General features: G+C 46.9%; 1 protein-coding gene across 2 annotated transcripts in view; it reads left to right on the forward strand.

Moving 5' to 3' along the window:
* ARHGAP6 (Rho GTPase activating protein 6) overlaps nucleotides 1-24,527 on the forward strand; it is a 483,961-nt gene that overhangs the window by 220,535 nt on the left and 238,899 nt on the right. The window contains exon 1 of one of the 2 annotated variants that reach the window (XM_072817850.1): nucleotides 16,392-16,650. The exons of the other annotated variant lie outside the window; for it this stretch is intronic. Coding sequence (XP_072673951.1) covers nucleotides 16,606-16,650 — 45 coding nt within the window. The 5' untranslated portion in view covers nucleotides 16,392-16,605. Of the gene's footprint in view, nucleotides 1-16,391; nucleotides 16,651-24,527 lie in introns of those variants that run through there. 2 annotated transcript variants of the gene reach the window in all.

Below are 24,527 nucleotides of genomic sequence, written 5' to 3' on the forward strand. Positions count from 1 at the left end.
GAACCAGAACCGACTGTGTATAAGAATCTCAGAAGATGTAGAGTATCTTGATGCAGCCCCCCAGGTCTGGTACAGCACCTCAAAGGACAATTTTTTGAGAAAAAAAAAAAATCCAAACGTCAGTTTAAGAGTAAACCACCGAAAACTGCATGACTAGCATTTTTGTGGAAATTAACCACTGGCTGTAGAAGGCAAAGTGACACCCGTCCAGCTGCCTCGGCCCCAGGGCTTGGGGTTTGGGTCACGGCTGCTTCAGGGGGGCTCCCGGTCAGGGAAGAAACTTCCCTGCTCCTTCCGTTTTGTCCTTGGCCGTCCCCAAGTGCAGGTGGGGCCCGGGGGCTGTGGAACCAGGGCGCCGTTGCCAAGCTCTTGGGGTCAGATGTTAAGTGGGCTCCTTGTTTTGGGAGCAGAAGCATTTGGAGAGCTTTGCCTTAGGAGCAGCCAATGATTCGGCCCGTGGTGGCCCCTCAGCGTCAGACCGTTGGGGAGCTGGGTCTCAGCATCTGATGTCAGAGATGAACAGGGGGAAATGTGCAGAGATCGGAGACACTGTTGGCCAAACTCAGCCTTTTTTTGGGGCAGGATATTGAGCGGATTCCCCTTGTCTCAGGAGAAACCGGAGCAGAGGGCCCTGCCTACTGAACCCTGCAGAGATGATGGAAACAGCCTGTTCTGTGAGCAGCACTTCCCTCTCGGTCATGCTGAATTCCCTTGTGGGAGGCCCTTGGGTAGCTTCACCCTGTAGCCCCAAATGGTGGCCCTGAGATGAGACCTGTAAAGTTCCCGTGGACCTGACTTTTCTGGAGAAGTGGGCTATTCCTTCCTAAAAACCAGAATTAGGATGTTAAGAGGTTTTGCTCTTCAGTACGAAGTCACAGTGTCCTACTGAGAGCTGTCTGCAACATGGAGCAGCAGGGCAGGGGGGGCCTGACCGGGCCCAAGGAAGCCGATCCTGTCTTCCTTGGAGATGAAGCACCAGGTCGCTCCAGGCAGCGGTCACTGCCACTGTAGGTGATCCCTGTTTGGCTTCTTGGTAGACTTGCTGGCTATAGTCACCAAACGCTGACTGTCCTCATCTCCTGCACTCACATTTAATGACAGCATTCGACAAATATTTCTCTGGCGGTTGCTGTATAGTAGGCATGGAACCGGGCTCTAGGAGGGGAAAAGATGGCTAGGACAGCCCCTGTCTTCAAGGAGACCAGTGCTTTAGAAGGAAACAGACAAGATGAAGTCCTAGCAGAGGCCCACAGGGATGGGTCCGCGAGGGCCAGGAAAGCCAGGGAAGCTAGTGGGAGGCATACGGGACCAAGGGCAAATGGAAAGGTGGGGGAGGGAGGTGATGGATGTGATGCTGGAAGGAGGGTGATCCAGGTGGAAGGGGTTCACCTCTTGAAAGCAGAGGGCTCATGTCTAACGTGCGACCTAGAATTTCAAAGGGCATCTCCCCTGGCGAGAAGCCAGGAAGGTGGATGGCCACATTTTGGAATGTTCAGAATGTGAAGAGGGTGCTACATGCATTGTGCTAGTTGTAGAAAATGGGTTGGAATTCTGGTGACCTTCCAGAATCTCTTCTAGTGTGAAAATTTTATACACACACGTATTTGTCTTTACAGTGTGGCATGACCTAGGAGTCGCAGCCTGATAAAAAGCTTATGCCATAAAAATAGGTAACAATTTGAGTCTACGCCCTCTGAGCAGCCTAGGGTTTTTAAGACAGGACAAAATGGTCCAACTCCAAGGGCCAAATATGGACATGGATGTTTTAGGATCTTCTGTTTTTCTGGTCTCAGAACACAGTGGCGTGACATGGCATGGGACAGTGTGTAACTGAATCCAGTGCAGATGGGCATGAACCTGGTTCAGGTTTGGAGGGAGGGATACCAAGGAACAGCATGTGTCCAAGATCAGGATTAAACTCGCCTGATGAGGGCATAGAGAAAACTTTCCTTTTGATGAGACTTAGAAAATCCCAGACGGTGGGAGGGAAATACTCCGACAAATGATGTGAGAGTAGCAAATACAGATGCAACGGGGGAATGTTTGTTTTTAGTTATGGTTTATATTGTTTTAGAAGAAGTGGGGGTGGGATGCCTTCTACAAACCAAATGAATCCCACATACATTTACCTGAGACTTCTAGAAATAACATAAATGTGTCTCTGAAAGCTCAGATACGTGGAGCAGCAGAATCCAATTTGGAAGTCTGCCTGGCCAAAATGGGCTGGTTTATCTTTGGCAAGTTGTCTGTCTGCTTCAAGGCTGTAAATGAAACAAAGTAATTGAGATGTTAATAGAAACGAATATCAGAAGATATGTTTTTTCTTTGGGCTTCTAAAACTCCGGAAGGGAGAAAATGAAAACCAAAAGTAGACAAAAGAAATCAAACAAAACAAAGTTCTATTTTAGTTTTCTAAGTCAGAGGCCAGTGAACATTTTCTGTAAAGACCAGGTATGTTAGGCCATTGAAAGTGGCCATCGACAGATATGTATGTGCCAATGAGACCATATTTATGAATGCCGAAATTTGAGATTTTTGTAATTTTCACGTGTCATGAAACCTTATGCTTCTCCTGATTTTTTCCTTTCAACCATTTAGAAATGCAAAAACCATTTTTACTGACTCCTATACCAGATTGGAGGCAAACATCTCCCCTCATTTGTTCCTTTAGAACAAACCAAACCAAACCAAACCAAACCAAACCAAACCAAATAATGCTGAAGTGCAACATGCTTTCTCTTCAGGCTTTTGTAAATTCATTGAATGATGATTTTTCTCCTTTGGTATCTTCTTGGATTTTTCTGGAATGCTTTATGCTCCTGCTAGAATGCCTTGGACCCCTGTAACACCTCCTAGCACCAGTCATCATGCATTTATTAAGTGCTCGCCATGAACAGAGATGCTGGGGACAGACGTCAGAGGAAAAGAAAATATTAGCAATAGAAAGTGGTCCAGAAGCTCCTCTATTTATGGAATTTCAACTTGTGCACTTTCATAGATACAAACAAAACCAAACTCTGGAGTAAAGCCCTTTGGCTGTCTCTACACTGCCAAAAATATGCATTAAGAGTTTCTGGGAGCTCTTTTTGTTTCTGCCCTACCCCCCCCCCCCTTTGTTTTTCAGTCTACCTAATACTATATTTCTGTTTGGTATTGAGGAGTTTTATCATTAACCCCATCTTGTATGATAACCTCAGAGGAAGTGGGAGAAGTGCTAGTAACAAGTAACAAAAGGGACGGCAAAATAGAAACAGTTTTTCCAAATTGAAATAAGTAAGCAAAATTGTTGCATGTTCTTTGGCGGAAAAATAGTTTTGAGGACAAAGACCTCACCATGTAGCCTGAGAAAGATCTCTACCTGCATAATAGTGAACATCGATGCATATATACATACGCCTGTCTCTGTTTTAACTTCTCTCTCTCTCTCTCTCTGTCTCTCCCCCCTCATGCGCGTGCACACACACACAAACACACACGTATAATCCCCACCCCCCGCACAAGATGGTAATCAACAAATGATGTCATAAAATGACTGATGAAACCGGGAAGATTTAACTGAGTTATTAGGAATCAACATCTTAGATATATTTGTGATGATCTAGAACTCAGAGCAAGGACATCTGACAAGTTAAATAACCCAGTGAGGATGCTTCCATGGGTCGGCAGCTTTGGGAATCTACCCAAACTTAAAGTCCATGGCTAGGGGACAGTCAGGGACAATGCCGAAGCTGCTGAGAACTTCCCCGTGGTGCCCGCAGACGCATTTGCCACTTCAGAAGGCTGTCCGCGTATGAAGTGAAATGGGTCTAAGGTGGACAGCGAGGTGGTGACAAAGCATTTCTGAGCAAGGAAGAGGGTCAGCTGGAGCGCCGAGCCTTGGTGGATGGGCTCTGGAGGCCGCAGCCTGTGGCCTGCTCAGGACCTTGGACGGAGGAGCAGAGCCATAAACACCCTTTAGGACTTAACAGGTTTTCAACCGGAAAGTGTAGTAGACACTTGCTATTGGTGCTTTGCCCAGAATATCTCAGATCTGTTATCAGTTTTGTGTGCCGGACCCATCCCCCAGCTTCTGTGCGGTTTGCTTCTAATGACCAACATCTGTGAACTTCTTCAGAGTACTTCCCTTGGGATTCCTGTGCAGTTCCCTATACCCACAACGAGCAGGAAGTGCCTGGGACTTTACATCACCCTGGAGCATCCCATAGCCCACGGCTGGCAGGTGTGGGAATGTTAAAGCCCAGCTCCTTTGGTTTGAGATGGGACAACTGTGAGATGGAATTCCAGAACACCCCCCAGGATCATGCTGAAACTGGGACTTTGCCAGAAATCACACCGTTACTTGGCTTCTCCACATTTCCTTACCTTGTTACACTTACCCCTTACCCATTTCTCCTGGGAACATGCCCTGAATAAATAACTTGCACCTGAATCCTTATCTTAGTGTCTGTTTCTGGAGAACTCTGCCTGAGGCAAGCAGCAACTATATCATTGAGACGAGTAGTACAGGTCCTTGCCCTCAGTTAGCATTGAAAGAATGGTCGAAAGAATGGACTGAATAAATTAATAGAAGCCGGTCTTTAGCCTTGACCCACTCATGTTGTAATCAGGGAAACAAAAAAGGGATAAAACATCGACTCTGACATTTTAGAGTTGTAGGTCCAACAGTGAAACTTCCCACGTAGTGCGGCCTCTCCAGCTGATGGTCATCCAGGCTCAGGTTATTAAATGTTGGCAGGAAGAAGAAATCACCATGTCCCGGGATAGCTGCCTGGCTTCTCTGGCACCACCAAATTTATTATGAAGACCTCCCTCCTCCCTTCCCTCTCTCCTTTCCTCCTCCTCCTTCATTTTTTTTTTTTAAGATTTATTCATTTGAGTGAGAGAGTACACATATGCACATGAGCTGGGGTAGGGGCAGAGAGAGAGAGAGAGAGAGAAGCAGACTTCCCACTGAGCATGGAGCCCAATATGGGGCTCCATCTCACAATCCTGAGATCATGACCTGAGCTGAAATTCAAGAGTCGGATGCTTAATCCACTGAGCCACCCAAGTGCCACTTTCTTTCTTCCTAATAGCTTTATGGAGCTCAGATCCACATTTCATACAGTTCAGCCATTTGAAATCAACAATTCAATGGTTTTTAGTATATTCAGAGTTGCACAACCATCTCTACAATCAGTTTTAGACCATTTTCATCACCTTAAAAAGAAACCCTGTACTTTTTAGCTACCACCTCCTCAACTCCCCATCCTCTCATCTCCCCAGCCCTAGGCAAGCACAGTTCTACTTTTGGTATTTGTGGATTTGCCTATTCTGGACATTGGTAATGAATGGAATCATATGATAAATGTGGTCTTTTGTGACTGGCTTCTTTCTCTCAGCATGATGTTTTTAAGGTTAATCCATGTTTTATCATATAACAGTATTTCATTCCTTATTATGGCCAAATAATCTTCCGTTGTACAGATAGACCACATTTTGTTTATCTATTAGTCAGTTGATAGACATTTGAGTGGTTTCCATTTTAGGCTATTCTAAGTAATGGTGCTTTGAACATAAGAGTGCAAGTTTTTGTGTCGACAGATATTTTAATTCCTTTTTGTTATATACCTAGGAGTAGAATTGCCAGGTTAAATGTAGAAGGTTTTTTCTTATGTTGAGCCAAAAATCCAAGTCTTCATAATTTCCACTCTTGATCCTTGTCCAGCCTTCTGGAGAAAACTGACAAGACTTTCCTTTCTTACACATGATGTCCCTTCAAATCATTCATCATTGTCTCCCTGGCCTTCTTCAGCTTTCACAGACTGAGTTTTCTTTGTTCTTTCGATCATTCCACTATAGAAATGGGACTTACAGAAATGCAAACTGATAGCCTTGAAGTTGTCACATTGTCTGTTATGATGTACAAACCAGCTTTCCTTTGTTCCAAATCTCAGACTTTCCTATCAACCATAGGGAAATAGTGGCTGGCAACTTTATTTTGCTAAGATGGGAGACAAGGAATTATTTCTAGGTGGGAAGGTTTTTCAATAGGCTCTGAAGGGATTTTCCCTTTGGAAAATCTAAAAGGACTAATAATTTGTGTAATTTACACACATTTGTCATTTTTTGACATGTTAATGCAAGAAGAAGGAATTCCATGGTTTTGAAAAATAAAGTTTAATGGAGATCAGTTATCCTAAGAGCTTTGAAAGAAGTCACGTGTAGCATTCCTTTTACCGTTAGTCAGAAAGACAATGGGGAGAAAACTTGACAAAAACCACAGGAAAAATGTTGCAAGTCACTTAGCAGGCCCTACCTAGGTGGTGCTGAACTGGGCCAAATGTTATGTTCATTTACTCTTTCATAACTATAAATGGATCTGATTCCGGCTGTTAGTCATGGAGTTAGGAATGTTTTCTACCTTCCTGTAGCATTCAATCCACAGGGCAGGATGGGTTCTGACGCTGTCTCACACTAGCTGCATGACCTAGAATAAGTCATTCGGCATCCCTAGGCATTCGTTTCTGCATCTTACTACCATGGTATCAGTGGTTTTCCAGCTGTGTTGTTGTATGTGATAACAGCCAAGGGATCTTGCTAAAAATGTCAATCCTGAGGAGGTGCTCCAAGAGATTCTCATTCATGGTGTGTTTAAGAGGTCCTCACACACAAAAAAAAAGTCCTCACAATCGGATTTAAAAAAAAAAAATCCCCCCTGCCAAGTGGTTTTGATGCATGTGGTGCTAAAGACCATACTTTCAGAAACACTGATTAGCCATTTATTTCTGATCCCTTTTTCTTTTGTTCTGTCTTCTGCTGAGAGGGAGAAGAAATCTTATAATCTCTGCAGGTCGTATCTGTCCAAATGTGCTGTGTTTATGAAGAAGGATGGCATTTAAAATTGAAATAATGAAAAAGTCCTAGTCTGATGCTTAGATTCTGATGTATTAGGATTATTTTGACCAGAACAGTTTTATCTATAAATTTTCTCAACTTCAGTCCTACTGGCATCTAGGGCCAAAACATTCTTTGCTGTGTATGTGTGTGTTGGCAGGGCTGGGGTGGGGTGTGTGTGTGTGTGGGGGGTGTATTTTGTTCATTGTGGGATGTTTAGAAGCATCCTTGGCATCTATCCATTAAATACTAGGAGAACTTCATGCCCCCACTCACATTTGTGACAAAAAAAAAATATCTCCAGACATTGCCAAATATTCCCTGAGGGACAAAATTGCCCCTAGTTGAGAACCACTTTTATAGAGCATGGTCCCAAAGAAAACAAATCAAGAAACTAAGCTTGGAACAGTGTTTTTTGGTTGGCTCTCATTGCATAGCAAGGCAGGGAAGTCCCTGCTGATCTGTTGGTGTTCAGCCTCTATGTACCAAGCATTTCTTGGAGATCTGGAACTCTCTGGTTCATCCTCCCTATTTGGTGGATTAATGGAATACAGACAGGTTTAGGTGACTTGGCATGTGAGGGGCACTCTGTTTCATTCTTCTTGTTTTATTATACTTCTGGCAACAAATTCTTACTATTTGCCTTATATGTCTTGCTCCCTATGAAAAATGAAAATCATAATCGCAAAACAGATTAAGGAGGGTGGTAGACACTATTACATGTGAAATTGCTTTGAAAGCTCCATTACTCCTGCCAGAGTAATGCCAGGTGCCATCATTCATAATATTGCTAAAAAAAACCCCCTCTGAAATAAGGGGTTTTTGAGGTTGTAACAGTGGCTTCATTGGGTGACTGGTCAAGTGCTCCCAAGGACTCGATAGCTGTTCGTTTGGGTCACAGAGATGGCCAGTTCTTACCCTACCTATTAGCCTTTCAATGTGCTGTGTTGCCTGGAGACCAATTTGTGTGTAAGTCCTGTTGCCGAGCCCTACTCTTCTGCTCTGAGGATATTTCTCCTTGTTCTCTCGGGTGAAGCATTACCCACTGCACTGAAAGAAAATTTGTTGTTGGTGTGAGATGCATTACTAAGTGGAAATTATTAAAGGATGAATTTCTTACATCTAGGGAGGGTTTCTCAACCTTGGCACTCTTGACATTTTTGGCAGGATAGTTCTTTGTTTGGGGAGAGGGTGGCTGTTCTGCACATTGCAGGATGTTTGGCAGCATCCCTGGCTTCTACTCACTAGACACAAGTAGCAACCATCCGCCCCCACCACACAGACACATTTTGTGACAACCGAAAATGTCTCCAGACATTGCCAAGTGTTCCTCTGGGGCAAAGAAGAATTACTGGCCTAGGAGATATGGATGGGGCACTGGTAAGTGTCTGACCCCTTTTTATAAGAAGGCCCCATAGGAATCTAATAGATGAGCCTGACTTATCAAAAAGAGTCTCTACTTTGAAACATACTGGAGTGGCCTGCAAAGAGACATGGACCCAACTTTCATTTACATCTCAACTCCACCATGTACCAGATGTGCAAAGCAAGTTAATCACCCTCATGAATGAAATGGGGCTAATCATACTTTTCCTCACACTATTATTGTGAGGATACAGATTTGCTATTCGAAAAGCATCTAGTTGAACAAAGGACCAGTGACGTACATGTTCAATAATTAGTGGAATTGTTATTGCTTCAAATAATAATTCCAGCACCTGCAGCATTGGGGTTGCCATGAGTGTTCCGCAGGCTTTCCATGCTTGCGGCACCGTGCGGAGGAAAGGAAGTTATAATTGGTTGTGCAAAGGCAAGAGGCTAACATTAGATTATGGATATAATGAAAAGCAGTTTCCTGATTCTCACACTGTTTTGGGGGGAAGTCATAACTAGAGGGATTGTAGCCTCCTCTTTTGCCTATTGACCCTTGAATAAAAAATTTATTTTAGAAACATCTCTCTGTGGATATTTTTGAAAGGCACTTTCCCTGGCTCCCTGACATCGAGTAGCAGCAGTTCTCCAGTGAAAATATCAAAATGGCAGGCAAAGGACAAACCAGTGATGCCAAGCTGAACCTATTTTAATGGTCAGTTTATTCTCACCTTCACTTCCTTGTCTTTGCCTGCTACATTCACAAATCATCACGTTGTCAGTTCTGGCTGATGTACAGCTTCTTGATATTCTTTGTAGCAAAAATCAAGGCTGCAGGCAATAGTCCTAGGAGATGCCGGGGCATTCTTCTCTTTTTTTCTCTGTCCTGTGTCACCACAGCTCCAGGCACCATTCTTAGCACCCCCAGGAATTCCTCATTCATGGGTCTTCGGGGTGGATGTGTCTTCAGGCTGGGAACTATCTCTCCGTAGTTCACCTGGAGAAAGGAATGGGACCCTTTATTCTTCCCTGGAACCCTCCCATCTCCACATCCCCATTAGAGTTAAGAAGAAGGGGAGAAATTATGGCTATGGAACAAACTGGTAATTCCATAAATGGCACTTACGTTTATAGTTAGGTCACTGAGATATTTTGTCCCCCCCACCCCAGTATGCTGAACTTCTGCAAATAAAATGTCTTCCCCCAAAGGCATGACTGATGTATCCATTGTTTTTACCTGTACATATGGATGGAGCCAGCAATTGTGACCCTATACCAGGACCCTAGTGGGGCTGGTAAGTTCTTCACTTACAGGAGACATGTGATTTGGGACAAAGAGGATCTTAAGCTTCTTCCCCATCTCTCCTTCCTGATCCTAGAGTTTGATTTCCTGAATTTTGTCTTTGTAGCCCCATGAGAAAACCTAGAAGAGAGACAACTCTAAACTATGTTCAGTCTTTATATAAACTATGTTTGGTTTATTTATACTGTAGTGTAAATAAAGATTCTAATTGGTACAATCAGTTCAGAAAAGCATTGGGCATTGTCCAGTAAAGTTAGAGACATGCATACCTATGACCTAGCAATTCTGTTTCTAGCTCTGCACCCTACAAAAATGCATGCACTTGTGTATGAGGAGATGTGTGTAGTGATGTTCAAGCAGTATGGTTTTCAGTAGTCCAAAACTGGAAAGGACACAAATGTCCATCACAATTGAAAAGATAAACAGTGGTAAACACATACAATGAAATACTGGATAGCAATGGGAATGAACAAGCTATGGCCACATACAACATAGAAGAACCTTAAAAGCATAATGTTGAGTAAAGGGAGCCACATGTAATAAAACATACTTGTGAATCATTTACATAAAGAAAAGAGGCAACACTGAGATCTAATATTTATGAATGCTTAACTTCCTACAAAGCAGGGATGGTCTTGCCCCTACCCCAGAGGGTATTTGTCAATGTCTGGAGACATTTTTGGTTGTTACAACTGGGGGAAGGAGATAATGCTGGCATCTAATGGGTAGATGCTGGGGATGTGCTAAATAGCCTACAGTCCGTAGGACAGCCTCCACAGTAAAGAATTGTCAGTATGATACCAAAAATCCAAGAGACAGAAGCAAGAATAAACAGGTGGGGTGACATCAAACTGAAAAGCTTCTGCACAGCAAAGGAAGCAATCAACAAAATGAAAAGGCAGAAGGAATGGGAGAAAATATCTGCAAACCATGTATCTGATGAAGGGTTATTATCAAAATAATAGCAAAGAACAAAAAAACAAAAACAGAAACAAAAAAATCAAACAAACCCAAATAATCCAATTTAAACAAAGGACCTGAATAGACATTTTTCCAAAGAAGACATCCAGATGACCAGCAGACACATGAAAAGGTGGTCAGCATCACTTGTCATCAGGGAAATGCAAATCAAAACCACAATGAGATATCACCTCACCTGTCAGGATAGCTTTTATCAAAAAGACACACGATACCAAGTTGGCGAGGATGTGGAGAAAAGGGAACCCTAGGGCACTGTTGGTGGGGACGTAAATTGGTGCAGCTACTGTGGAAAATCGTATGGGGGTTCTTTAACAAATTAAAAATTAAAAACAGAACTACTGTGTGATTTGCACACAGAGCAATGCAGCTTCTGGGTGTATATGCAAAAAGATTGGAGTTAGGATCTCAAAAAGATATCGGCCCTACCACATCCATTGCAGCATTATTTACAATAGCCAAGATACGAAAACAACCTAAGTATCTGCAGTTAAATGGATAAATAAAATATGACACCTCTCCCTCTGTTCTCTCCTCCTCCCCCCCCCGTGTGTGTGTGTGTGTGTGTGTACATACACATATTTTGGCCACAGCAAAAGGAAGTCCTACCATTGACAAAAACCTGGATGGACCTTAAGTGCATTATATTAAGTGAAATAAGTCACAGAGAGACAAGTACTGATGATCTCACTTATATGTGGAATCTGAAAAAAGAGAAAGAAGTTCATAGAAACAGAGTAGAATGGTGGTTGCCTGGGGTGGGGGAAATGAGGAGATGATGGTCAAATGGTACAGACTTCCAGTTATAAGATGAGTAAGTTCTGGGGAATCTAGTGTATGGTACAGTGACTGTAATTACCAGTACTGTATTGTATACTTAAAGTGTTTAGGGGGACCCCGGTGGCTCAGCAGTTGAGCATCTGCCTTCGGCTCAGGTCATGATCCCGGGGTCCTGGGATCGAGTCCCACATCGGGCTCCCAGCGAGGAGCCTGCTTCTCCCTCTGCCTATGTCTCTGCCTCTCTCTGTATCTCTCATGAATAAATAAATAAAAAATATTTTAAAAAAAGAAAAAATTTAAAAGAATAGATCGTCAGTGTTCTAACCACACACACAAAATATGGTAGCTATGTGAGGTGATGGAAGTATGAACTCATTGCAGCAATTATTTCACAGTATATACATGTATCAGATTATCAGGTCATATACTTTAAAGTTAAACAATGTTATATGTTAGTTATATCTCAACAAAACTGGGGGGGGAGCGGAAAATTATTGGTTCGCCAATGTCAACAGTGCTAGGGTTGAGAAACCCTGCTGTAAGAGGGAAGCAAAGAGGTACAGTCCATAAAACAGAGGGTAGTGCCTGCCCCTGGGATTGGGAGAGGGTGTTACAATGTAGCCAGGGACATGGGGCTCTCTGAGACACCAGCAATATTCTATTTGTTGACCTCAGTGATGGTTATGATGGGTGTATGTTTTGCAATAAGTCATTAAGCTGCACATTATATGTTATCAATTTTTTTAATTTCAAAATTTGAAAAATACTCTAGCAGGTGGGTTGACAAGATAGTAGGATGGAAGAGTGTAGGCACTGGGTTTTAGGGAAGGGGTTCCCACCCGAAAGGGTCTCAGAGCTACTCTGTAGCCAGGCTGGGCCTCCAAGCAGGGGCTTATCGTCCTCTCCCAAATAGTTTTTTTTTGAAGATTTTATTTATTTATTCATGAGACACACACACACACACACACACACACACAGAGAGAGAGAGAGAGAGAGAGAGAGAGAGGGGCAGAGATACAGGCAGAGGGAGAAGAAGCCTTCCTGCAGGGAGCCCAATGCGGAACTCGATCCCGGGACCCCAGGATCATGACCTGAGCCAAAGGCAGATGCTCAACCACTGAGCCACCCACGCACCCCTTCCTAAATAGGATTTAGTGCTCAGATGGGCCCTCGGCTCCTTCTCAACCTTGAAGTTGAGTTTTCTGCCATGGCTTTAGATCCAGTTTTCCTGAGAAAGTAATCACCCTCGGGCTGGCATGAAGTGTGGAAAATGTCAACTCAGCTTATAGGCAGGCAGAGTGAATGCAAACAAGGATTTTAATTTCAGTGCTCTGGTGGCAAGGGCCAGCCTGCAGTCCTGAAAATGCTGTACCGTTTGGGGGCAGGAAGACGAGGAAATTCCACTGTGACAGTGACACTTTTTTTTTTTTTCTTAAAAGTGAGACTGGTGGAGGAACTCCTAGAGTTCTCTCTGGGGGAAATGATAAACATCAGAGAAATTTATTATTTTTTTGAAAAGCTGACTAACTAAAAGGGAACATTAGCCACGCAGGTTCTTAACCTAGCGAGCAAATGGGATGAACTTCAGCCTTCTCTGGGACAAGTTTCACGTGCCCTGTGTCATCTCCCGCAGTCACCCAACAGACAAAACCTGGATTTCAAAACCACCTGCCGTGTTGACACATAGTTTAAATGACCTAGGACAGTACCTGCAAATTGTGTGCGACTTAAATATATTTCCTGGACAAGCGACGGAGTGAATGATTAAACTTTCAGAGTTCTAGGTCTCTTCTTGAGTCTTGAATAAGCAGACTGAGAATTGAAAAGGTGTAGGGGACACCTGGGTGGCTCGGTGGTTGAGTGTCTGCCTTTGGCTCAGGTCGTGATCCCGGGGTTCCGGGCTCCCCGCAGGGAGCCTGCTTCTCCCTCTGCCTATGTCTCTGCCTCTCTCTGTGTGTCTCTCATGAATAAATAATTAAAATCTTAAGAAAAGGTGTAAGACTCACTCTGAGGTGAGCCTAAGAGTCCTGCAGCACGAATTGTTAGTTTCTTTTCTTAAATGCTTTGCTGATCTCCCCAGACCTTGCAAACACAGAAAAACAGCCCTATTGCACTTAAGAATTTAACTCTGTCTTAGCAATGACAATTGAGCAAGAAATATGTTAGCAGGCAGGAGTCATTCCTAGGATGTAAGCACACAGTTCAGGAATGGTGGATTATTTCTGGCTCAGGATGATGCTGTTTAGTGACGATACATTTTTCAAAGGTGGCACACAAACAAAATGTGAGGTGAGCCAATTTAACTTGGAGGCAGCTTACTCGGGAGTCACGATCGAAGCGCTATGGCTAAGGTGTGTTAAATCCAGGGGCCCATCTTGTGTTGTTTATCTATATTAATAATGAAACAGTTTCTGCAGGGAAAGGGATTTTTAGCTTCGGAGGTTTAAAGGCAGGTATGATAGAGAAAGAAATCCTAAAGCTGGGGTGTGCATCCTTCTAAACCGACCGCAGTGGGGCAAAGGTCCCTAAGTTGGTCCTGGCTGCACTCTCTGAACGGTGCTGTATGGTGGAGCTTATGCTAGTTCTTTGCCTCATCCTATGCATGTTTGCCGTCATAGCTCTAAAGGCTGCTTTAAGCAGCCGAGCAGAGGGAAAGCGAAGGGGCGACTTGAGCATGTCATTTTTCCAGCTCCGTCTGGGTGTGTGAGGGAGCAGGGGGGGCCCCCAAGGTGAGTGGGCATGCTCTATTCTCCCACGTGGTGGGGGAAGGAGACCCGTGCAGGCTGGGCTGCGGGAGGCTGAGGCAAGTGGTGACGTCGACTTTCTCTTAAGATAGGCAGCACTCTGGTCATAAGTTCCTGCTTGGGGCAGGGGACTGATTCTAAACTTATTTTGGGGCAGCCTGGGTGGCCCAGCAGTTTAGCGCTGCCTTCAGCCCAGGGTGTGATCCTGGAGACCCGGGATCGAGTCCCACGTCGGGCTCCCTGCATGGAGCCTGCTTCTCCCTCTGCCTGTGTCTCTGCCTCTCTCTCTCTCTGTCTCTCTCTCTCTGTCTCTCATGAATAAATAAAATCTTAAAAAAAAACTTACTTTGATGCTATTGCGGTATAAAATACACATAGTGAAGGGAGTCAATTACGCTGACCTGAACTGTACTGCTCAGTGAATTTTTAGATATGGGTGTACTCGGGTAGCGGTCATACAGATCAAGATACAGACCATTTCCAGCACCCCAGAGGGTTCCCTTGTATCCCCTGCCCTATCTTGGTAATAGATATTTATTTGTTTATATTTATTTACTTGTTTATTTATCCCTGTTCTGGCTTCTGTCGCCATAGGTCAGTCACATTGGCCTCTTTCAGGTCAACATTTAAATTTCAAGTTCGGAATAAATAGAATCATACATTGTCTCCTGTTTTGTGGATGATTTCTTTCTCTCACCATTTGGGAGAATAATCCGTGTCATTGTGTGCATCAGTATTATTTTCCTTTCATTGCTGAGTAATATCTCACTGTATGGACAGACCTCGGTTGGCTCATCACAGAGCAGCTGAGGGATATTTGGATTGTTTCCATTTTGGTGATTCTACCTAAGGATTATAAATATTTTTGTGCATGAGGAGGCCATTCGTACCCATTTCTCTATATATCTAGGAGTGGAATTCCTGGAGCAGAGGGCAGGTATATAATCAGCTTTAGCAGATGCAATCTTAGAGTTTTCCAGAAAGATGACCGGTCATGGGAATACCTAGTAGTAGATTTCTCAGGATATCTGTGCCCCTGGCTTCACATTCCCAGTTTTTTACAATTTCTATATTTACAATTATGATGCCATTGCTTTCAAAATATTACATGCTAATATTGTATTGGTTGGGTGGTTCAACTAATTGTGAGGGCTCAAACACGGGGGACACCCCTCCTCCCCACCCTGTACACCTATACAGAGCAGGGGAAGAGCCACTCAGCAAGTCGAGTACCGTGGGGACCCTGAAGAATTGAGACAAGCCACCCACAGACCCACCTTCCACTGGAAAGCTTCCCTTCTTGGACTTGGATTGATGGATTTCAGTGGGTCTGGAGCCTCCACTCTGGCCCGAGACCCTGCCTTTGTCTGGACTTAGCCTGTGGGAAGCTGCACATAAATCACAGAATGCCAGGCCCAGGGAGGGACCTGAGCACTCTTATCCAGGGTGTTTTAAAGCACACACTTTCACAAGGGGCTGCAGCAGAGCGGAGGCCAGATTTCAGTGGTGGTGTGACCCTCCCGTGCGTGCTAAACATTACTTGGTTCGTCTGGCAGCATTTGCAAAGAGCGTGAGTCTCTTGTCTTTCCAAATTCTTGCTGTGTCCTTTTCCGGTTTGCACCTAAGAGCTAAGACGTAGAAAGTGGTGCTTTGAGCCCCGTCCCCACCCCAACTCAGATCCAGCCTGGCACCAACACCAGTCCTTGCGTTCCAGCAGATTCTTCGGGACTCCCGCTTCCAGCGGGCTTCCCCGGACAGGCCCAGGTCCCGCAAGCCGTCCGGGACTCAGTTTACCCAAAGTGGCGCGCTCAGGCCAGCATCGGGCCGGCCTTCTTCCCGTCCGCAGCTCCCCGAGGCTGCATCGCTTGGCCCCTCTCGGGCCTGCCCTCTCCTAGGGTCCCCGCCTCGGAGCCTCTCCCAAAGGAGGGCTTTCGGGCCACCGAGACTCCGCCCTCGCCGGAGCGGTTCCGAATCGCCTTCCCGCGGCAGGCAGGCCCACACCCCTTTCAAAGTTAGCGAAAGTCGCTCTTTCTTGCAGAGCCGAGCTCGCCCTCTCGCTGGCGTGGAGCGCTTAGCCGCCCCGGCGCTGGCAGCCCGGGCGCCACGGCCTGGCAGGGGCGGAGTGGCGGGGGGAGCCGGGCGCCCTGACACCTGTCGTGGGCGCGCTTGGGCGCTGCAGCCCCCAACAGCTGGCGGCGGCGGCCGCCACAGGAGCCCGCCAGGAGCGGAAGGAATTAAGCGCCCGCCCATCCCATCTGACTCGGCCGCTCCCCTCCCCTCCTCCCCCTCCTCCCCCCTCTCCTCCTCCTCCTCCTCCTCCTCCTCCTCCTCCTCCTCCTCCTTCCCTTCGCCGCTGCCGCCACCTCCTCCCGGTCCCTGTCGGCTTCTCGGCGGGACGCCGGTGCCTGCGGGCTTCGCACCGCGCCCGGGGCGCAGGGAACGGGGCTCGCGTCCGGGAGCTGCCCCGGGATGGCGGTGAAATAGGGGGACCACGGAGAGCCGCCGCGACCCCAGGCTGCGCTCGGGAGCCCGTCACTCCTTCTCGGTGGCGACATGGGGGACCCGGTGTGCCGCGAGAAACCGCAGCTGCACTACGCGGTGAGTGTCCCGGCGCTCGCAGAGGCGACAGGGGGCGCCACTTGGCCGGCCCGGGAGGGGACGGCGCTGGGTCGATGGGATCCGAGCCTCCCCAGAGGTCCTCGGTCGGGGTCAGGGGGTGGACGGTGTCGCGTGCGTCACCCCCGAGGGTCACCTGCTTAGAAACTCGGCTGCACCTTAGAACGGGAGCCCCCGCCCCCCGCAGCCCGCGTTCCTTTACCCCGGGCTGCGGACACTGCGTTAGGGGCCAGAGGCCGGGCCCTGCTGCCGCCTCGCCAGCGGGGCTGAGAATGGGGCTCCTGGGACCCAGGTTCGCCCATTCAGCCTTCGGTCACATATGCTGCAAGAACGAGAATAGAACTGGACGGGAGGCAGGACCGCTCCGTGATCTGAGCGTGTGGCTAGTGCACTCTGGGGAGAAAATGCTGCAGGGCACCTTGGGGTGCAGCTGGTCTGTTTCTGGAAAAGAGGGTGTGCATTTCCCCTGGAGTTTGTAGCAGGACAGAATGTTGCACATTATCCGATTAACATGAGAGGATGCCCAGGGTCTCCTGCCAGTATCTTCGCTCCTCCCTATTAACTCAAATAGTCCACAAATATTCACCGGGGACCTACTATGTGCCGGACACTGGGCTCTGGTCCCGGGGCCGCAGGACCACAACAGATTCAAAGCTCATGGGCTTTTCCTCTTTTAAAGAAGGAGTCAAGATTTCAAGGTTAATGACCGACTGACCAAATCCAGCTTCTAGACGGAGTTTATTTTTGAGAGAGAGAAAAGAAAGATGTTTCCCAGGACTGAGTACTACTCCTCAAGGTCCGGAATGCCGCCTGCAGGCATCGGGCAGGCAGCAGTATTAGCTTACTGCAGTCTTCGGACATTTCTTTTCCGATTGTAAGGTGTGGTATTTTGACATGGGCCATTGCAGTTGTCCTGCCATCTGCTACTTTACTCGGTTCTCCTTGACATGAGTTTCACTGCTGAGATTTTCCATGCTGCTTTAAAATCGGAAAGAATCAGGCAAAAAGTTAGAGATCATCCATATTTATACTTAAGCTGATAATTATCTGTCTGGAATTCCTATCTTCCAGAATGTACCAGCTACAGTTACAAAATATATTTTTAAAGAAAGGAGTGGAGGTGGGCAAGAGTGGTAGGTACAGAGGTCCTGGTTCCTGTTGCCAGGTGGGTCCTGAATTAGCCGGAGGTAGGGGGCATTAGGCTAACCTGGAAGCTCTGCCCTTTCACTTTGTTGGGCTGGGGGAGAAAAGAGGGTCTGAATTACAAAAATCATTAAGGTCCCTACCAGGTGAACATTCTAGGAACCTTATGACGGCTTTCTCTAGTTTTGCCAGTGACTTGTCTTGAAAAGCCAAGTGAGACACTAATAAGTTACTAATGCTCGTTCAGTTTTTTTTGAGACACGAGCAGCTCCGTGATTTTCCTTTTAAAGTGGTATTAAGGGTAACTCATTTTGGGCAGAGGTTTCTTTGCACTGAAGGATCTGGAGTCTGTGCTCATTATGCGTAGTCGACATCTTACCCCACCACCTTTTCCAGATTTTGAACTGTGTGCTGATGCCCTTTGATTTGCAATCGGAGGTCTCTATGCCATTTACAAGGTAGAGGAGGAAAGGTGAGAACTGGTTCCTTAAATTAAAAAAAAAATCTATTCATTCTATCAATGATTGTTGCCTCGGTCATGTAAATGCATCCCAGAACAATTTGAAAATTGTTATCAATCAGCTGTTTCTGTCTGCTAAAAGTATGAACTTAGAGTCAAGCTAATGCTAACGTCTCCTCTTGTGCTCGGAAGATCTGCTGATGAACTACCCTTTTATTCTAGCACAGAGCACCACATGCATATTTTCTGATTTAGGACTATAAAAAAAGAAGATTCCAGAGGGAATTTGTTGGCTTTTGGGTTGGAAGAAGTCACCCGGGCCCTCTGAAGTTTCTCATGCATACTTTAGGGTGATAAAGCAGCAGCATTCAGCAGCCCTGTATCAGTCACAAGTCAAAAGAATGTTCTTTATTAAGTGTGACCCATTGCTTTTCATATTAACATAACCCTCTCTGGCTTAATATCTCTTCTCACGCTGCTCTCTTCGTTGCTCCCCCCACACTGGTTTAGGTAATTCCGAAAGCTTGTTTGCCTCGTAGCACAAATATTCCACTTCCTTTGCTCCACGTGGTTCTGCCCCACTGTGTATTGTCCTGGGGTCTTGGGGCCTTTTTTGGCCTGTGTCTTCCTGGAAAAGAATGATCCTGCACGTGTTCTTGGCACTTCTTGCCTGCTCTGAGGTAGAATCCAGGGAACAAGTATTTAATGTTCTTCCTTCAGTGCTGTTTCATTTGTCCAAGGAGAGACTGCCCATAAGAAGTCAGTGGCGCTCATTTTATTCATTCGTCAAACATTTGTTGAGTGCCTATCGTGTGCCAGCCATTTGGTCAGTCTTCCGAAGGGATGATTGAAGAGGGAAAATGTTAAGAGTTGCCACAAACTCTTCACTCATCTTTTTAAATGGCTATAATGGTCACAACAAGGAGAGAAACACAAGCATTTAAGTAGACAAGAGCGTCCTGCATTTGTATAACGTTACACTTTTCCAAAGTATAGCACGACTGTCTTCTTGTTTTATCATCACAACAAATGTGTGTGTTAGCAGCTCGCGTTCTCCTTCCGAAACCTTTCCTCCCACGGTTTTCCCACATTGGGTTTATGGTGACTCCAGCCTTCCAGCTGGGTGTCGTCCTTGACACCTTTCGGTGACTTGGTCAGATTTGCATTTGGAAACATCTGCGTGGAGCCCAGGATGGGGTTGAGGGTGAGCAGGAGCCGGAGCGCATCCTGGTATTTGGGCCAGGGAGAGAGGAGGGAAGAATGACCTACATAGCATGGCAGCTGGGCTGGAGGTGGAGAGCAGTTAGCATATTTGAGAGATACTTAGGACATGGAAAGCCAGCCAGTCTTCATTTGGATGGGCTACAGAGATGCTAGCGTGTGGCAGTCAAGGATGATTGCGGGAATCAGTGATTTCCTGGCAGCACTTCTAGAGAAACTGCAGGTAGTAATATGTCCCTCATTATTACTGCCTTCTACAAGTTGCAGAGCATTTGGACACGGTCTGTGTCAAATCCAGCTAGTGGGTTAGACAGGTTTTCTATTTTGTGGCTGAGGAAATCCCAGCCTCAAGTGGTGGCGTTCAGGGTGGCACAGGTGTAGCTGGGGACAGAATGGAGTGCTCTCTGCAAGCGCTCTGATTTCACAGAGCTCGTCTGACTCATTTAGACAATTGAGATAGATGAGCCGAGTTGGCCTCCCCCCTCCCTGCTCTGTCGCCGTAATACACCGACAATGCAATGTTGTACCTGCAGTGACTTGGTGTGACCATCCATATTGTTGAATCGCGTGGCCAGATGACTCTCTAATTGGACAGGAATGGACAAGCCCCAATCTTAAGATATCTCTTGAGTTTCCTGTCACGTCTTTACGTCTTTCCCAGGGTTCGTTAGCCTCAGCAAAACGAACCTTTGGGGCAGGGTCATTTTTTGTGGTGGGGGCTGCCCACTGTCGGATGTTTAGCAGCATCCCTGGGCTCTTGTCCCCCAGCTGTGACAACCAAACACGTCTCCAGACACTGCCATGTGCCCCGTGGGGGACAGAGTCGCTCCCACTTGAGACCCGCTGGTGTGTGTGATTTTCACGCATGTTTTAAAGGAGAGGTGTTAATTACTGGGTAATAATAAGATCCGAGAAGAGGAAACGTGGTAAATGTCACGGTGTCCCAGTGATCGCGGCTCTAACAGCGTCCTCCTGCTCTTGGCGATCCCACATGGTTAGGCTGCTGGGCCTGGGTTAAAGGTCACGCTCATCTGCCTTCCCCAACAGTCCCCGTATGCTTTCTTCCATTAACCACAAACAAAATATTACAAACCTTGGTCGTTTGCCAAGACCGTGTAACGTATGTCTCATTTCATGACAACTCATGCAATTAAGTGTGGTGACTCCTTCAGGAGGATTACTGTGCTAAGCCCTCGTTAAAGAACGAATGATCAGAGGCACTTTCAAGAAGCTCGTGAGTACTACCATCCGAAGCAGCTCCCTGGACACGTCTTTTCATCCCCCTTCTACGAAAGGGAAGCTGGAAGGAAGTTTCCTGATGCCTCTGGCTAAGATGAAGCTGTGTGTGGGGTGATGTGTGTTCTTCTTCGCTGAGGTGTGACAAAGAGCAGGAGATTAGGCTCTGAGTCGCCACGGATCCCTGCGGAGTCCAGCTGTCAGGGGGCAGCCGTTCCCATCGCCCGGAGCGAGCTTCTCCTGAGCTCCTCCGAAGCCGACCTCGCTTCCTCTTTGGTGGGGTCGCCCCACCGTCTGTGCTCTTGACCGCAGCCTCAGCGTGCAGTGCTGGCTATTCCCTGGCTCTAGGCGACCCCTCCTTAAGGAGGCCCCGCTAAGCTGCCCACCCCGAGAGGAAGCCCCTCTTTCCCACAAACGGTGAAGGGCATAATGTGAAAGTTGCCGAACGTGCTCTGTATGAACATTTGACTTCCCAAGACTCTGAAGCTGTCGAGTTCACCCAGTCGTTCAGTGGTGCTGACGATAGGACGTTCTTTGGTAATTCTGAAGACACCCTGAACTGGGCACTGTTGCAGGGCCGAGCTGATAGGAATCAGTTATCATCTATCAGTGCTGCCGGTGTAGACATCTTAGGAAATTGAGCAGGACTTGTGCTGACCTGCTGCACGGCCCGGAATTCACTTTTGTAGCTCTCTGCTTGTCGTCTGTCTCCACGAAAGCTAACATTTTACTCATTCCAAGTAAATGGGAGATGATCTTATCCCCTAATGAACAGCTCTGCTAATTGTGGATGCCTTTTCACCCCCACCCCACAACATGCTCCTTTTCTGTTGCTCTGAGAGCTTTTCCTTTACATGGTCCCTTTGGTGTGCAACTCCCATCATCTTAGGGAGCCACGTCTCCCACCCTCGAAGACACTCCGTAAGCACCACCGTTAATGGAGAAATAATCAGGCTCCTGTTGCACGTTGCACTGGGTATCTGCCGATTGCAGGAAAACAAATACTGCTCTTTGCCTCGTCCTTTCTGGTGATGAACTAGTATTGTTTACTTTTCCTATTCCCCACCCTGTGATAACCCTGGACCAAATGCACTTGAGTGTCAACTTGGTTGCGATGTTATTGTCCACTCACACGCAGTCCTTGCTGGCTTTCTGATTTCTCACTTGCCGCTTGCCCGTGGCACTCTCAGCTGTTCCTGTCCTAGTAGGTGGCCGGCCGCTCGGGGAGCTGCCTGCACCAGAGCACCTCGGGGGGCAGCCCTGCCAGGTCCGTTTCACAGTGCTCTCCAAACCCATCCTCTCCTTTGCATCTCTGCTGCTGTCACCTAAATGCAAGTACCCGCTGTCCACACTAAGATGACCTGGTAACCCTATATTCTAGTCGTGGCACCTGCGAGATCTTTTAAAAAGACAATGAAGTTGTGACATGTCACTGCTTAAAGCTCTCCAGCTGGCTTCCATGAGTTATGCTTAGACCGATCTCCTCGTCCATGACCGTGGCCTTCCAAGTCGGCCTGCATGCCCCCCACCCCTTGCTTCCTAACAGCCTCCCTCACCTTACCACCGCCCAGCCACATGAATGTCCCTTCCGTTCCTCAAATGCCACTGGCTCTTTCCCACCTGAGGCCTTTGTACCTGTCCCTCTGCCTGAGATGTTCTTTGTGTGATAGGCTTTTACCATGTCCTCCAAACAGCGGGAGAAAATGTCCCCTTCCCTGAGCGCCCTTTCTAAAGTGCTTCTGATTATGGTCTGTCAGCAGTGATTATATCACACTGGCTGCTGCGTCGTGTTTGCCTCGCTCCTTGGTCTTCTATCCCACATGCCGCGTTTGTCTGTCTCTCCCTACTGATGGGGAAGTGCGTTCAGGGCGGCGACCCAGTCATTCTTTTCCCACCGTGGCCCCACTGCCTCGAGTGAGCCCGGCCCAGGGTAGGCACCTGGTACCCAGCGAGGAGGAGATGCCCTTTGTGATCTTAGGCCTTAGTTCTTAACCATTACCGGTCTGCTCTCCCGTGTCAGACTTTAGCTGACTTCTTGGTTTATTAGTGTCTAATGGCCTTGCCTAAATTTGCTCCCTCTGTTCTGATTGAGCTGGAACACCAGTTTATTAAATCTGTTAGTTTCCAGCTCTTAGTTAGGAATCGTGACCTCTGAACTAGGATGCGAGAGATGCTCAGAAAGCCCCGGTGCCCGGACGTGGGAGCTGTGACCATATGCGGGTGAGGCGCCAAGGTCTGTTTCTGGCCGGCAAGTGCTCACTTGGGTGACAAGTGAGGGTGACAGGGGTGCACTTGCTTCCGGGCAAATGCAAAGGCACTGAGTGAAGATGGACGGGAAGGGGGAGGGAGACAGCTCCCCTAGCTTTTCCTTCTGCATCCCATCCAGGTGGGAGGTCTCCCCGGGCAGCCCAGCCTGGCAGGTATGCTGGCGGTCTGGCTGGCTGGCCACTGACAAGGACTGCAGGGCCCTTTCTGAAGTCCTGGCCACGTGACCCAGTGTTAATTAGCACAGCCTGTTTTCGATCATAAGCACCGAAATAATGGGAGTGAGTGGATTTCAAGGGCTTAGGTGCTTGTAAGATTTTGGACTAAGATCTACCAGGGTTTACAAATGAACGCGATTAGTTTACTACCCTTTAACGTCGCTTCTCAGATTTTCTGGCTCTGACATTATTTTCAAAAGATGGGTCTTTCTGATTTCTTTGATTCCTAAATACCTTCTGAATACTTAAAAACTGGAAAGAGAGATCAAACGAAACAACGAGGACTCCCAGCAGTCATTGTGTGGTACGGCTTACTCTGACCTCGTAGGGACTACTTGGATGCAGATACGGGATACGTCTCCGTTTGAGGAGTTCTACACAAAGTAGAAGCTTCATTTGTTCATTCAGATGTGACCATCGTTACTAAAGGCCCTTTCCTTGAAAGCTGTCATGACCATTTGTTTTTTTGTTTTTTTGTTTTGTTTTGTTTTTTTTTTGTCATGACCATTTGAAAACGAAAACTAGTCAGGATTTTCTCCCCTTTCTCTCTGGTTATTCGACACATTCTTCGAACTCTTCTAACTTAAAAAAATTTTTTTTAATAGTACGATTTGAGTGTTTGGAGTGTCAGCTAAATTAGATTTCTGAAATGAAGTTTTCAGAAGAATTTGGAGTTGTGGCTTTGGGGAAGAGTTGCCGTGGAAACAGCAAAAGACGTTCAGAAGAATAAACTTTGAAAATATTTTTGAATGACCCCTTTCTGCAGCTGACTGAAATATCTGGTAAAGAAACGTAGAATTCAGTCCAAGTAAAATAAAGAGGCTGACAGCCTCTCGCCAGCAAGCGGAGCACCCCGGCTCTGCAGCTGCGGAGCTCCCCTGTGCCAGGTGGGTGCCGCTCCGCACGGGCCGAGCTCCCCGTCGCTGCTCTGGATTCCCGACTTGGCGGGACCAGTGTCATTTTAATTAGATCCACGGGACAATAATCATTTTGCAGGAGAATGGAATATCGGGTTGGCTGGAAGAACTTGAAAATAGTAACGTGTAGCATTATTTGTCTAAGTATTTATGCACATGGCTTTCAACCGTCCCATCATGATGTCGCTTTGATGGTCTGAGCAAACTGTAAAACACTGATCTCAAAAGATGAGACTTTCCCGCACCTTAGCTACTGACTCACTGCAGGAAGGAGAGGGCGCACCCCAAAAGGCCTCGCTTCAGGAATGAACGATCCCTGATGTGTCAGTAAGTTTCGGGGAACCCAAAGGGGAGGGTACAGCATGAAGCATTAGCACCACGGGGAAGCTGTCGCCTTGG

The sequence above is a fragment of the Canis lupus genome, chromosome X (genome assembly GCF_048164855.1).
Source record: "Canis lupus baileyi chromosome X, mCanLup2.hap1, whole genome shotgun sequence".
Lineage (NCBI taxonomy): Eukaryota > Metazoa > Chordata > Mammalia > Carnivora > Canidae > Canis > Canis lupus.